We start from the raw sequence: 14,139 nt of genomic DNA, 5'->3' as shown, positions 1-14,139 counted from the left end.
CGCGCATGCCTCCCCTGGCTGGCGCACCCCGCCATCGCCGCTGGCGCACACTAACTCCCCCTCTCCCTCTTCCCTTTTTCTTTTCCCCATTTTACTTCCCTTTTTCCCTTTTCTATTTTCTTCCCTTTTCCTCTTTTCCCTTTTTCTTTTCTCCCTTCTCCCTTCTCCTTCCTCCCCTCTCTCTCCTCCCCCGAGCGCGACGCTCAGCCCAGTCTGCCCCGCTCCCGCATGCCCACCTCCCCTGCTCCGAACGACCGGCCCGGCCCAACTCCCCTTCGCCCCCGCGAGCAAGCCGCCCGCTGCCCTGCTCCGCACGCCCCACTCCCGGCCTGCCCCTGCCTGCCTGCCCACGCGCGCACGCCTCCGAGCCACGCCGCACTCCGACCGCCCGAGCGCCCCTCCTCGCTCCGGCCTGCTCCTGGCCGCCGCGCTCGCGCACACCGCAGCGCCCGCTCGCCCGCGTACACGCGCCGCCTCAGCCTGCCCGTGCGCCCGCGCGCGCGCACGCACGCGGCGCTCGGCGCGCCGAGCCGCGCCACGCTCGCCCGCGCACCGCATGCTCCCATCGCACGCCGTGCCACCCGTCGCTGCCACCCCCGCGTGCCCGCGCCTCTCGCCGAGCCGTACCCGCGCCGCTCCCCGTGCCCCAACCCCGCTCGCCCTTGCTACCGGCTCGCCCACGCACGCCCGGCCGCTGCTCCACGTGCACCGCCGCACGGTGCGTCGCCTAGTAGCAGCACCCAGCCTTCCCCTCCACGTGCCACAGTGAGCGGCCTCGACGCCCTCGCCGCTGCACGCCGCTCCGCGACAACCCAACGCGGCCACCCGCCATTAATTCCGCCCGCGGAGCTCGCCGGCCGACCGCACCGCGGCCACTGCCCCACGGCTCGCCCCACCGCCTTATTTCACCTATAAAAGGACCCCCCTGCCACTCCTCCGCCCCGCAAACCCTTCCACCGCCGCAAGCCCCTCCCTTCGCCTTGCAGCGCCGCCGCCAGGGCCACCTCCGCCCGTCGCCGACGGCCCGCGTGGCCAGAACGCCCCGCTCCACTTCAGCCCGAGCTAGGTAGGGCACCCGAACCCCCTCATTCCTCTGTCCATTTCCCCTCACTTCCCGGCCGCCACCGCGCTCCACAGCGCCACCGCCGCAGCGCCGCCGCCCGTCACCTGCTGGCCTCCCTGGCGCCGCCACCTCACCGTGCTCTGAATCAAATCAAGGTGGGGGACGGGATCCCCACGCCACCCTCCTCCTTTCCCCCTCCTTCCTGGCCGCCACAAGCTCCCAGGGCCACCGGCCCAAGGTCGCCGGCGCCCTGCACCTCCCCTCCCCTGTTTCCCGGTCGGGAGGAAGGAGAGGAGGGCACTTTTGCCCGGACCCCCCCTCCCCTCTCTTCTATTTAGTTAAGAGTTTCCCTTTTTTATGCCATTTTAGCAAAATAAACCCCCTCCTTTATCATATTTCAAAATAATTCCTCCCCTCATATAAACATATTTCTAAATGAAACCCTGATCCTTTTCAGAATGACCCAAATACTTTCTAAAATACAAACCAAGCCCTTGCCCCTCAAAAATATTAACAAACAGGTCCCTGGAACCCTGTTTAGACCCTAAACACCCCTTGGACCTATCATTTCATGCGCCAAACGACCTCGGATCGACCTAAAACTTTACCACACCTCTCATAACATAGTTTTGACCATGCCATTAGGAAACCGCCCGAGAAAATTACTCTGAACTCCATATTTTAAGAATCTCTGATTCGAGCTCAACGATAAAACTTTTATTTCTTTTTCTTGATTGTGTGTTTGTTTGTACGTGTCGTAGACCACGGTGTGAACGAAGGAGAGCCTGTTGACGAGCAGTACTGCGAGCTCGTGAATGAGGACCAGTTTCATGACCCCGAGCCCGAAGGACAGTGCTTCGACCAGGACCTCCCCGAAGGCTTCGAAGACGGCAAGTTTAATCCCATCCTTTGATGCATGCTTTTGTCCTAGTTTTTATAAACACAACCTATTGGCCTGTTTTACAAAATTGCATATGTGTTGCTTACATGAAAACACGGTTGGATAGCCACCCCTTGATTTGTGATAACCATTCCTTGACCACCTAGATTAATGTCTGATTTTGCTTGGACGTTAATCGATACTAGAACGCTTAGGACCCGCTACTTTATGCAACTTGTTTTATAAAGAAAAGTTGTGTGTGTGGGAAGGGATAAAAGTGGATTTTCGAAAGATGAGTCTAGACGGGATGGATGGCATTTCAGTGTGATTTGCCGTTTGGTGTGCTCGTGCCGGTGTGGCAGGGCAAGGAAGGGAGATATCTATCTTGTCACAACTAAGGACCGAGTTGGTGTTACATCTCACCTAACTCCACTTCCGTGCAAACCACTCGACCGTTGTATGGGCAACGGCTTAGCATAAATCCCACTAGTTAGTCTGATAGCCATCAGGAGAGCTGAGAGCAACGGGTGACTAAGGAAAAGGGATAAGCCCCGAGTGACTTATGCCCCGGTTAAACCTAGGTGAAAGGTCGATGACCCCTTGGTGCATCCCGTGATGGCTAGTCAGGTCTAGCTAAGGTGGGTAATGGCTTTGTTGGGATCTGCACCGATACTAAGGTGATCGAGTTGCGGTACCCCGCTTGTGGGTAAAGTTGCACACCTCTGCAGAGTTAAGAATCTATTTGAATAGCCGTGCCCATGGTACTGGGCGAGTTACGGTGTGGTCTCACAACTAGTATTTACTTGGGGATGGGTTGGTGTGAGTTGTTTTGGAAATGCGTCCGGCAGTTGGGCCGTGTGCTACGGCGGATGAGGAGTCTGGTAGCAGCTTAAAACCTGGATCCAGTATGGATCAACCCTTTGTGTTACTTGGTATGAGAAAACTGATTTTGTAAAAATGTTTTCTTTCAAATGAACCCCTGCATAAAATATTACTTTCCGCAAATCAAACCCTAACCTTATCCTTGACTTACCATGTGCATGATATTCTGTTTATACCCCCTCCGTGGGTGTGGTTGGACTTGCTGAATACGTTTGTACTCACCCCATTCTTTATTTTTACAGAGGAAGATCCAGACTTTGTACCCGACGACGTTGAGTAGGGGTACCGTCCTGCACCCAGCCTTGCCTGTGGATTAGGGTCACCCGCAGAAGATACCGCATGGCGCCAGACTCTGATGACTTTCTTTTTATATTTAATATCGTTGCGTGTGTGTGGATTGTAATCCTCGTGATAGTGGCTGTTGACGCTTCTTAAAGCGCCAATTTACGTACCGCAAGCGCACGGATCGTGTAGCTTTTCCCTTAGAGTATTCCCCCAAGGTTTATCAATCCACGGAACAAGTGTATTACTATGCTTAACTAAGCACTAATAATGTTGGTAAAAGATCTATATTGAGTGATTGAGTGTGAAATATATCTAATCTAACCAATCTAATCTAATCTAGACTAGTGAGCAATGATAGATGTGTGCACAAGATATGAAGAGCATTTGTCCATAGGGTCTAGGATCACTAGAGATGTAATCGCCAAGCAACGAAGAACGGATCTAATCTACCAAAAGTGTGTTCCAAGATCAAAATATTTCCCTCCCGCATATTGTCACTACACGAGGATAATCGGTAACGAATCAACAAGAACACGATAGTTGATGTAATCTAAGTAAACCATGCAAGAGCAAAGCAAACCCAAAGCCAAGTCGCGAACTATTAGGCATCAAAACATCACCAACAAGAATCATGGTAGATCAATCTCATAAAGGATTCGACAATTACAACTCAAGATCTCCTTACAACCCCATGAACAAACGAGGACTTTACCCCATGAAGCTATGCGAAGCGTAGTCGATCATGGTGGTGAAATCTCCGGCAAGGGATGGATCCCTTGCTGTCCTCCAACTTGCAACGGCGCTGAGGGACGATGAGGCCTCCGGTGTCACCTTTTTCTTGTGTCTAACTCGAATGTATCTCTGGATGCTCTTTCTCTGCGATCCCTTTTGCGGTGCTCTTCTTTGACGGCGGCTTTGGGGTATTTATAGGCAGATATGGTCGGTGGTTTTAGTAAAACATAGATTAGGATTGACACATACTTCGTGCTGAAGAAAACCGAGACCGATTGGGCTCCAAAAAGGGCTAGGCCGGCCGGCCCAAGGACTCCAGGCCGGCCGGCCTGGGCCTTTTCTGGCCCCTTTCGGTCCCATCTTTCGCGTGTTGAATCTTCCTCTTATTCCTCATCTTAGCCCAGTTGTAACCATGCGTCAAAACATCTCCGAAAATGTCCAATTTCCTGTCAAAATGCAACATGCTCCAAAATCCAGGACAAAATCGAAAACGGTCAAGTTCGTGTTCCAAGTGGCGAGTTAGTACATGAATCATCCCGAAGAATTTACCAAAACAACTCCTAATCATATAATAAAATGGGTACTTAAGGAGCGCCAACAGTGGCGCTTCTCTGCTCACTACCGCGTAGAGTTGTACGGTAATGAACCATCTGATATAATAAATATGTCATCAGCCTCCTGGGACTGATGTTTGTAACACATTTAAGTCTTCTCTTATGAGGGGACGCTTCACGCACATCCATAAATGGATAGGGTTTTCACCCTAGAGGACCCTGTGCAACACAGTGGTGCCCCCAGCAGGGAGAACGGCACCACAAGGGCGCTGCCACCATCGCCACAGACAAAACCGTCGGTGAAGGCTTTCGCCCGACTCAGCACCGTCCCTGTTGCACACACTCGGACTAAGCAGTAGCTCACCCCATCTCACCTCCACAATGCCTCTACTGGAAGAGACCCGACACAGCCCGAAGCACCACTATGGCGCCACCAGCAAGCACCAGCCGGCCCCCAGCCCCACCACCAAGGCGACGCCGGACCAATATCGCCATCAGAAGGGAGAGGACGAGCACCACCTCCTCACTGCAGCACCCGTCGCCCGCGCGCAGCACGCCCCCAACTCCACCATCATCGGTCCGCCATGGCCCAGATCCGGTAGAGCGGCGGCACCCGAACGCGCCCGCGGCCACCAGCCACGGCCGAGCCCCGCAGGCAGCCCTGAGTCCCCGACCGGCCACCTGTCAACCGCGGGCAGGCAGGCCCACCAGCAACCCACCCCGCCCGCCACCTGCCGCGCTACCGCCCGAACGGCGATCTTCGCGCCCAGTCTGCGCCATCCACCGTCGCTGCCGCCAACTCCTTGCGCCAGCCCCCCCCCCCACACACACAGGCGCGCGCCCCCACCACACGGCCACCGGATCCGGCCGGGGCGACGCCGGATCCGTGGCCTCCCGTCGCCGCCTCCGCGTAGCGCCGCACCGGCGAGCCCCCTCTGAGGAACGAGACGACCGCGCCCACACCGAACCACCGGAGGAGAGTGGGAGTTAGCCACGCTGCCGCCTTCACCACGGGGCGCCCGAGCTTCCAGGCAGCCCGTTCGGGCAGCGGCGCGGAGGAGGAGAGTGAGGCTGCGAAGGGGGCGCGGCTAGAGTTTGGGAGCGCCCGCGTCGGGAGCGACGCGATCGCCCAGCGTGACTCCTCAAGTGTAATAGCTAGGGATCTTGACAAACCCCTTTGCTAGTCTTTCGTACTTGCATCAATGATGGAACTGATTGCAGCGATACAAGGCCTGAAAGACCCCAGTGGCGGCACGGACGGATGGGCACACGTTGTGACTCCTGAGGCAACCCGTCAAATGTATGCATACCCCTTGTCATTTTTTTGAGTAAGACAACAATTGATAGTACAATAGAAGGACAACTTGACACAAGACGACATAAAGAAAATAAAATTACACCGAAGAGTTCTCTGGTCGTCTTCTTCACCCGATTGTTCGTCGTCCACCGGAGCTTGAAAAACACACTGAAAAGGCTGTAAGAGAAAGGGACACCTGCAAACGCTATCGCCACACGAGACTTTGAGGACCGCAAAAACCACTCGCTGCTTGCAACGAGATCTAGCAACAGCTGAAAGAACATTGGCTGGGGGAATACCCCAAGCAACACAGGCTTACAATCCTTCACCACCAAAACAGAGGGCTGAAGAAACCAGATCTTGTAGCCGAACAGATCGAAAGAAGAGGTCGAAATCGCCACAACAAAGGACAAGCAACTGCATCTCCTGACTGACACACCAACAGCAAAAATCTGGAGAGAACCTTTAGATCTGGCAGAACTAACTCTCACTTGGCCATCGTCGGCGCCAGAATGGACGTCGTCGAGGTAGGGAAAAGCTGGAGAGACCATATTCCAAAGCATCATCGTCGCCACCACCACCTCGTCGATGTCGCTGGAGAACCAAACCCTAAAGAAGCTAAACAGATATAGGAAAAGGATGAGTCCCCCCTCCTCCACCTACCGGCGGCGAGGCCACCAGAGGGGCAGAGGAGGGGGACCGAGGCGGCGGTGGCGGCGGGATCCCAAGGGTTTCCCCCGCTGCTAGGGGAGAAGGGAGTTGAGGGCGTGCAACGAGCATACCCCTTGTCATTGATCCTTAGCAAAAGAGGCTATCGAGTAGTTGAATCCCGTCCGAGTCTATACATATCAGGCGGCCATTCGTTGTTTTCGTACGCTGCTGAGGATGCCAGAACACATTAGCATTCTTCATTTTTTTGAATAAAAGCAGGAGCACTGCTATGTCATTTAAGTGAGGAGAAGCAAATCTTAGTAGGGCAATATTACATGAAAGGAGAGATTCTCAAACTCAAAAAAGGAAGAACAAAACATGAAAAACTTAAGGTAACTCTAGCCCCCCACGGGCCAATTTTCTAGTGTCAACTTCAGCCTTAATCTCCTGCATCACTTCCGCTGGTGCCTTCTGGACCTGATCAAATACTCTCCGGTTTCTTTTCTTCCAAATGTTCCAAGCACAATACATAACTACATAAGCAATGCAGCCTTTAATCTTCTTTTCTTTGCTGGTAAATGTGCAAGCTCCTTTTCCCACCAATCAATGATCTCTAGGCTGTCATGTGGTGCTCGAACGAGCTGCAGTCCACACGTTCCCATTTTTTGCCAAACCAGTTTTGCAAAAGAGCGCATTTGAAACTAGATGTGTGGCACATCGTACGTGCAGCACGGTATGTACGCTACTACGGGAGCAGAATGGGAGTAATTATTTGCTCAACCTTTTTTTTTTTCTGTGGCGAGCCGAGTCATCATTGATGCTCCAACAGTTCTCGTGACGTGTTCGTGCAACGGCTGCATGCATGCGCAGGCGCAGGCCTCGCCATGCCGCGCAGCGCAGCGGTTGCGCGTGCCGTGGCTGTTGCCCCTGTTGTTGGCTGGCACCAGCAGCAGGACCTCCCCGCCGGCCGGTCGCCGCCGCCGACCAGAGATCGTGCGCGTCGAGGAGGACCTCTGTACCTTCCCTGTACGTGATGGGCCGAGGAGGAGCCGAGCCGGGATTTATGGCCCGCAGGTAGGGCGGGGCCAGCATCCCCCAACCAATCTGCTGCTGCTGCCGAAAGGCGTGGCTGTCCGAAGCCGAACGCGGGCACGCGCGCGCGCATTGACTCCTTCCTGGTCCGCGGCAGCAGCGCCTGTGCCGGCCGGCCGGTCTGCGTCCGCCTTGCGTTGGGCTTGGTGAGTCTGGTTCCAACAGCGGGTCTGCAGCCCCAGCCCACAGCCACAGCTACGTTAGCGACACGTCAGCTCTCGCCAGCCCACTCGACCCCAGCGCTCCATCAGTCAGCCTGCAGCCTTAGCCCACAGCCACATCAGCGCCACATCAGCTTTTCCATTCCAGACTTAACTATTTCAGAACGCGTTGCTCTATGATTTAAATTGACACAGCAAAACCACTTTATTAAATTTAAAAATTCAGAAATTACATAAAAATTCGAAATAAAAATTACACGACAATTTAAAATAAAGAAAATTACATAAATCTACTCGTCGTCGTCGTCGAGGTGAAGCTGTTGTTGCAGACGTTTTAACGCTCGGTCATGAACCTTCTTCTGAGCATCCGTCATACCGTCCGTCGAGCGTGAACTGAGTATGTTCCACTGCTTCCACAGTTTTGCTTGAGCGTACTCGTGGGTGATCTTGCAAAGATCTTCCAACTTTTCGCCCATGTCTGCGGAATCAGTAGAAGTATGGCTGCTTGAGCCTACCTTCCCCTTACCCTTCCGCGCAGCCGCCTTCGATCTATCACGACCCGGGGGACGGTTCACCTCCTCGTCGGTCTCCCGAGAGCCGGAGCTATACTCACCGGAAGCTCCGAGACGTGATCTCTTCGACACGTCTATATTCGGCCCACCACCATACTTCACTGACCATTTCGGCTGGTGACGGACAGCTTCCCACCAATGAAAAAGCTTAAACTCATGGCCAGCCCTTCGTGCATACCTTGCTTTGGCTTCGTCCATCACCATGTCGTCGTCGGCTCCACTTTGCCGCTTCGACACTTCTTGGTTGTATATTGCATTGAACAAGGAGACCCGTGCATTGTACATGGACCAATGATCCTTCAGTTGCTTGGCGGTGGGGTGTCGGAGTGGGTCGGTGGTGGCGTTGTAGGTGTCGCTTATTTGGCCCCAAAAGGTTGGGCCGCTCTTGCTGTTTCCGTCCACGCAATCGACCGAGTGCATCAACCAAGCATTAACCTATACAAAACTAACTTAGTAAAACTATACTTCAACTGACATTAGCGAACACGAGAAACGAATGAAGACGTACCAGTTTCTCCTCGTCTGCGGGCGTCCACTCATTCCTCTTTTTGGGAATGGCTGGACGACATGGTGCGGTCGTACCCCCGCCTTCATTCTCCGAGCCAGCGGAGGCAGCACCTCCAGCATGACCGTGAGGAGCAGATGTCGTGAATGTGGGAGGCGGAGGGTAGGGGTATGGAGGGTACGGATATGGAGGGTAGGGATATGGCGGAGGAGCATCGGTCATGGGAGCAGGATATGGATACGGTGGGGGAGCGACTCTGGAAGCGGCGGGAGCTGGAGGATACGGGTACGGTGGGTAGGGATACGGTGGGTACGGATACGGCGGAGGAACACCTATGAAAGCGCCGGGAGCTGGAGGAAACAGCGCTCGGGGTTGCGAGGGTGGAGCAGTCTCCGAGCGGCGATGGAGCGGCGAGTAGTCGAACTCCTCCTCGGAAGCATTGGTACCCGGCGTATTGGTAGTCGAACGCTCGGGGTCGGCGTTGAGCAGGTCGAAGTATGACTGCATATTTGGACTCCAGTTTGCCATGGTGGAAGAATTTGAGAGAGAAAGTGGGTGAAATGGGGAGTGAGAGGTGTGGAATGAGCTCCAACCAGCCCTCTCTATTTATAGATGAGTTGGGGACGAAATTTGTGATTTTTTGGATTTTTTTTCGAATTTTTTGGAGTCCAAACGGTCAAAAACGGCTAATTGCAACGGCTAGCTGACGTGGCAGCCGTTGGCCAATCACAGAGCGCCGCGTGGCAGCCGACCGGACGCGGGGTCGGTACCGACCAGTCGGTACCGACCGCGCGCGGCTCCAACGCCGGTCAGTATCGACCGCCCGGCCGGTCGGTAGCGCTACCGCCCCGCGCTCTCTGTTTCCGCGCTTACCGACCGGCGCGGGTCGGTAGCCGGGTCGGTACCGACCGGCGGAGGTCGGTACCGACCCCGTTGGAACCAGCCTGAGGCTAAGAGTTTTATAACTCAGCCTTCTGCTGGCTAAATACAAGTGATATATCACTTCCAACCAGCTACTCCCACCGTTTTTGTTTTTTAGACATGTCACAGTATTCTACTTTTTTAGATTTATAGGGCGCCCCCCCTTGAAAAGCTCTGTTGGCCTCGATACTCCATGATATTTAATTCGTGATGCATTTAATCGGCCATATAGGAATCCAAATTGTTGCGCCTTCCGATGCTCCACGCCCTATAGTCTGCTCGTGTTATTTTTTTCTCTCGATGGCTGCTTGCAAAAAGGAAGCAAAAGTGGCCGCCTGCAATTATGGATCCTCACATTCGTATGGAGTTAACTCCCGGTCTCCGGAGTAGAGGCTGACACGCCTAATAAACGAAAACGGAGGGAGTACCTCGTATAATGAATCGGCTGTTAGCTTGACTAAGAGAATGATTGCAATAGAGAAACAAGTAGTTAATGCTGGCATGTGCATACAAATCTTTTGTGGACGGCATCTTTGTGGCCATTCATCAAACAACATAATACATGAACATACAAATAAACTCATCCGGCCAACGAACATACCGGAACAGATTAATCTGGACTAACAACACAGTTCATTTTAATCTCAGATAACAGGTTATGGCAAATATTGCACAGGGAAACCAGGCAGCAGGTTCGCGGTGGCCACCGGGGACCTTGAGCCGCCATGCCAGGTTGCTGTACACCAGCGAACCAACTTGGTGCCGAGGAGGGTGCCATGGATTGCGGTGTTCTTGGGGGCGGGGGTGGCGGCGGGACTCGATGGGGTGGCGGTGGTGGTTTGACCAGCTGAGTCGCCGGCGATGGGACCTCCGGCGGCGGCGGCGCACGCGTCCTCTTCGACTGGAAGCTTATCTCGCGTCTTGGACGACGTCTAGGGTTTGGGGATCGGGAATTTGGGGGCGATTTTGGGGTGGATTTATCTCTGATTTGGCCCGAGAGGGATCGATTTGAGTCGCGGGAGGATCGATTTGGCAGGAGGGGAGGCCGATTTGGTGGGAGGGAAGGCCGATTTGGCACGCAGTGGAAGGAGGAGTGCAGGGAGGAGCATGGGATCGGCGGCGGCGACTTCTTCGCCCGAGACGGGCCGGGAGCGGGCTTTTTCGCCTCGGGAGCGATGATTCAGCCGGGCGAGTGACGGAGCGCTCATTCCCTCGTCTCCCTCCGTTTCTCTTTCTGCCAGCACAGATTTTTCTGACGTGGAGGCTTATACTGCCCGACGACGTGGCCTTATAATATCTGCTCTAAGCAGTAGATCCCCAGTCCCTTTTGGCTACTGCTCCCGATGGTGGTGGAACGAACCGGCCGTGGGCGCGGGGGGCTATGCAGCTGTTGTAACGGCGTCCCTGCCGCGTCGCATCGGATCCATAACCGATCCAGCCCCGTTCCGAATCCAAAGTTTTAGTGTTTTTGGCACGCGTGTAATACGTACGTGAAGACTGAACGAAAGCGAAAGGGCTGCGAATATTTCTTCAAAAAAAAGGGCTGAAAAAAATATCGCGCGCGCGGGCCTAGCTACATACTAGTACTGCTGATCTACTCACGTGATGACGTGAACCGAACGAACCTGCCGCCATGTTCAGCTGGCATGCCGGCCGCTCAACGTCGCACTGTGCACTGCACTACACTGCCTGCCCATGATCTCTCTTTATGGCTCGAGGACACAACCGAAAACAAAAGGCTACTGCCTCGGCGTCCATGGGCTGCTCGAACCCTTCCAATTTCTTCCCGGCCGTTTCCTGTGTCCAAGTCAGCGGCTACCTCGGCCCTACTCCTAGTCCTAGACTCCTAGTAGAGTAGAAACCGTCCTACTCCTAGCTAGTCGCGGTTCAGTTTAATTTGGCAGCTAGCCCCCTCACGTATCCCGACGGCGCGGGCGGAGAAGCAAGTCGCCGGCAGCAGACACAGCCACAGGGGGCCAACCAATGCAACGAACGACGCAGCCTCAGCCAGCAGCAGACCGGACTGGGCTCGCTGCTCTGCTGCGTGCGTCGTCGTCGCCGTCGCCGTAAACTTCCACCCATAGATAGGAAGCACACGCTGCACGCGCGCACGATCTTTGGTCGCGCTCCTCTGGTCCGGCCGGCGCGCGCTGTACGCTCCCAAAGCCGGCCTCCGGGCCGAGCAGCACGCGCTGCTAGTGCTAGCTCCTGGAGCAACGGCAATTCAAGTCGTCTACTGATGCAGCAGTGCCCTTCTCCCATTTCTTTATCACAGCACTGGATACTGTTTTGGGGGAAGCTGTACGTGTACGACGAGTCTCCTCTGCTTTTAAATACTACTCCTTCCGTTCTAAATTATAATCTATTCCAACAATTTTGGAGAGTCAAAGTTTTTTTATGTTTAACCAAATTTATATAATAAAATAATGACATTTATTATATAAATTAAGTATCATTAGATTTTTATTAGTTATATTTTCATATAAAATACATCAATTTGATATCATAAATCTTTATATTTCTCTCTATAATCTTGGTCAAACTTGAGATTGTTTTGACTCTCTAAGATTCTTGGGATGTCTTATAATTTGGAATGGAGGGAGTACTAGTTCAAAGAAACTAGTAATTGCCTTGTTTTGAACGTCGCATATTCTTTTCTTAAATTAGATTATTTATCTTGCGCTTGGGGGTGGTGGTGGGCGGGGTCTTGTATAACCTATATATCCATCACTAGCTGCCAAACTGAACCTCTTCCCATTTTTCCCATGGCTCGGGAAATATTATTATTACAAAAATGCTAATTAAAGCTGCTAATCAGGGGATTATTAGTGGTTTGCTGACTGATATGTGTGAAGGAGGCATTGTTAGTCTGCAGTATGCAGATGATACAATTTTATTCCTACAAAATAACCTCCCTCAAGCTATCCACTTTAAATGGCTGTTAGCTTTCTTTGAAAAACTCTCAGGAATGAAGATTAACTACAACAAGAGCGATCTTATTACTATGGGGGCCTCGGAAGAGGAAAAAACTGCCCTAGCAAGGTTTTTTTTGCTGTAATATTGGTGATTTCCCTATTAAATATCTTGGTGTCCCACTGCACTTCACTAAACTCAAGAGAGAGAGGATATTCAACCGATGGTGGACAAAATGATGAACATAATAGATGGTTGGAAAGGCAGATTGCTTTCTAGTGCTGGGAAGCTTACTCTTCTCAAATCTTGTTTAGCCAGTATCCCTATCTATCTCCTTTCTGTAATTAAATTCCCCAAATGGGCCATAGAGAATATTAATTCTCACATGGCCAATTTCCTTTGGAATGACCAGGAAGGTAATCATAAGTACCACTTAGGCAAATTTTCAAAGTCTAGCCCAGAGAAAGGACTTTGGAGGATGGGGGATTCCAGACCATAGTTGCCTAAACATGTGTCTCTTATCTTCTTGGATTAATAGATACCATCGCAGTGGCAATGTTATCTGGAAACAATCATTGATCATAAATATAACACCTCAGATCCTAATGTTTTCTGCTGCTCTGAAGTGGGTGTCTCTCCTTTTTGGAAAGGCGTCCTCTGGGCCAGCAAGGCTGCCAAATTAGGTGTGTCTTGGAAGATTGGAAATGGTCATTCGGTTAGATTCTGGGAGGATCACTAGTTCGGGAATTGTAGTCTAGCAATCCAATATTGGGATCTCTACATGATAGCTGACCAAAAAAATAAAAGTGTAGCAGAGCTCTTGGATGGGGAGCACTTGAAAATCTCCTTTAGGAGGCGTGTCTCGCCCAGGCTGATGCGAATGTGGCACAATTTAACTGCTATAGCAGAATCTGTCAATTTTACTGATGATTGTGATTCTATTATTTGGGCCTTCGATGGGAGTAGCAAGTTTTCAGTGCAGGCTGTTTATAAAACCATTAGCTTTAGGGGTATTCAAATAGTCTTTACTCCTAGCATTTGGAGCATTGTTGTGCCCCCCCCCCCCCAGGATTCATATCTTCCTTTGGCTCCTTTCAAACATCAAGATTCTCACTAGAGATAACCTGGCCAAGAGGAGGAATGTTGAGGACTACTCCTGTTTATTTTGCTCTGAACAGGAGTCGGTCTGTCACCTGTTTTTTGACTGCGTGGTGGCAAAAACTTGCTGGTCGTATCTGGTGGATATTTTTCATGTCGATTTGGTAGTAACTTTGAATCTGTAGCCCGTTGGTGGGTTAGCAATAATAGATATAAAGTTATGAACTGCTGCTCGGCTGCTTTAATGTGGTGCTTATGGAAAACTCGAAACGAAATTTGTTTTCAGGGCAAAGTGTGGTTGGGGGAGAAGCTGGTGATAAGAAGACTGGCCAACACATTGAAGAACTGGCGAATTCTGTTCGCAGCTGGAGATTGGGAATTGCTGGACCAAGTAGTGGCATCCCTGCATGCCAAACTGGTACAGCCGCTAGCTATCCTGGGACCAAGCCTGATGGGCTCTCTTCGATCGAGCTCGCTGGAGGCGAGCACGTCTCCTTCGGCTCCATCACTTGGAAGTATTATCTCCAACGTTG

At 52.5% G+C, this 14,139-nt stretch overlaps 1 protein-coding gene across 1 annotated transcript; it reads right to left on the bottom strand.

Annotated features, from left to right (window-relative positions):
• Positions 1–7,759: 7,759 nt before the first annotated feature.
• Positions 7,760–8,995, bottom strand: LOC120699292 (glutathione S-transferase T2-like). The gene is made up of 2 exons (XM_039983250.1): positions 8,678–8,995; positions 7,760–8,604 (listed from the first exon to the last, which is right to left on the bottom strand). Exons 1-2 carry the CDS (start codon positions 8,894–8,896, stop codon positions 7,888–7,890), a joined length of 936 nt encoding a protein of 311 aa, XP_039839184.1. The 5' UTR covers positions 8,897–8,995; the 3' UTR covers positions 7,760–7,887.
• Positions 8,996–14,139: the final 5,144 nt, after the last annotated feature.

The sequence above is a fragment of the Panicum virgatum genome, chromosome 3K (genome assembly GCF_016808335.1).
Source record: "Panicum virgatum strain AP13 chromosome 3K, P.virgatum_v5, whole genome shotgun sequence".
In the NCBI taxonomy this organism is placed as follows: Eukaryota; Viridiplantae; Streptophyta; class Magnoliopsida; order Poales; family Poaceae; genus Panicum; species Panicum virgatum.
This window is presented reverse-complemented; position numbering and strand designations above follow the sequence as displayed.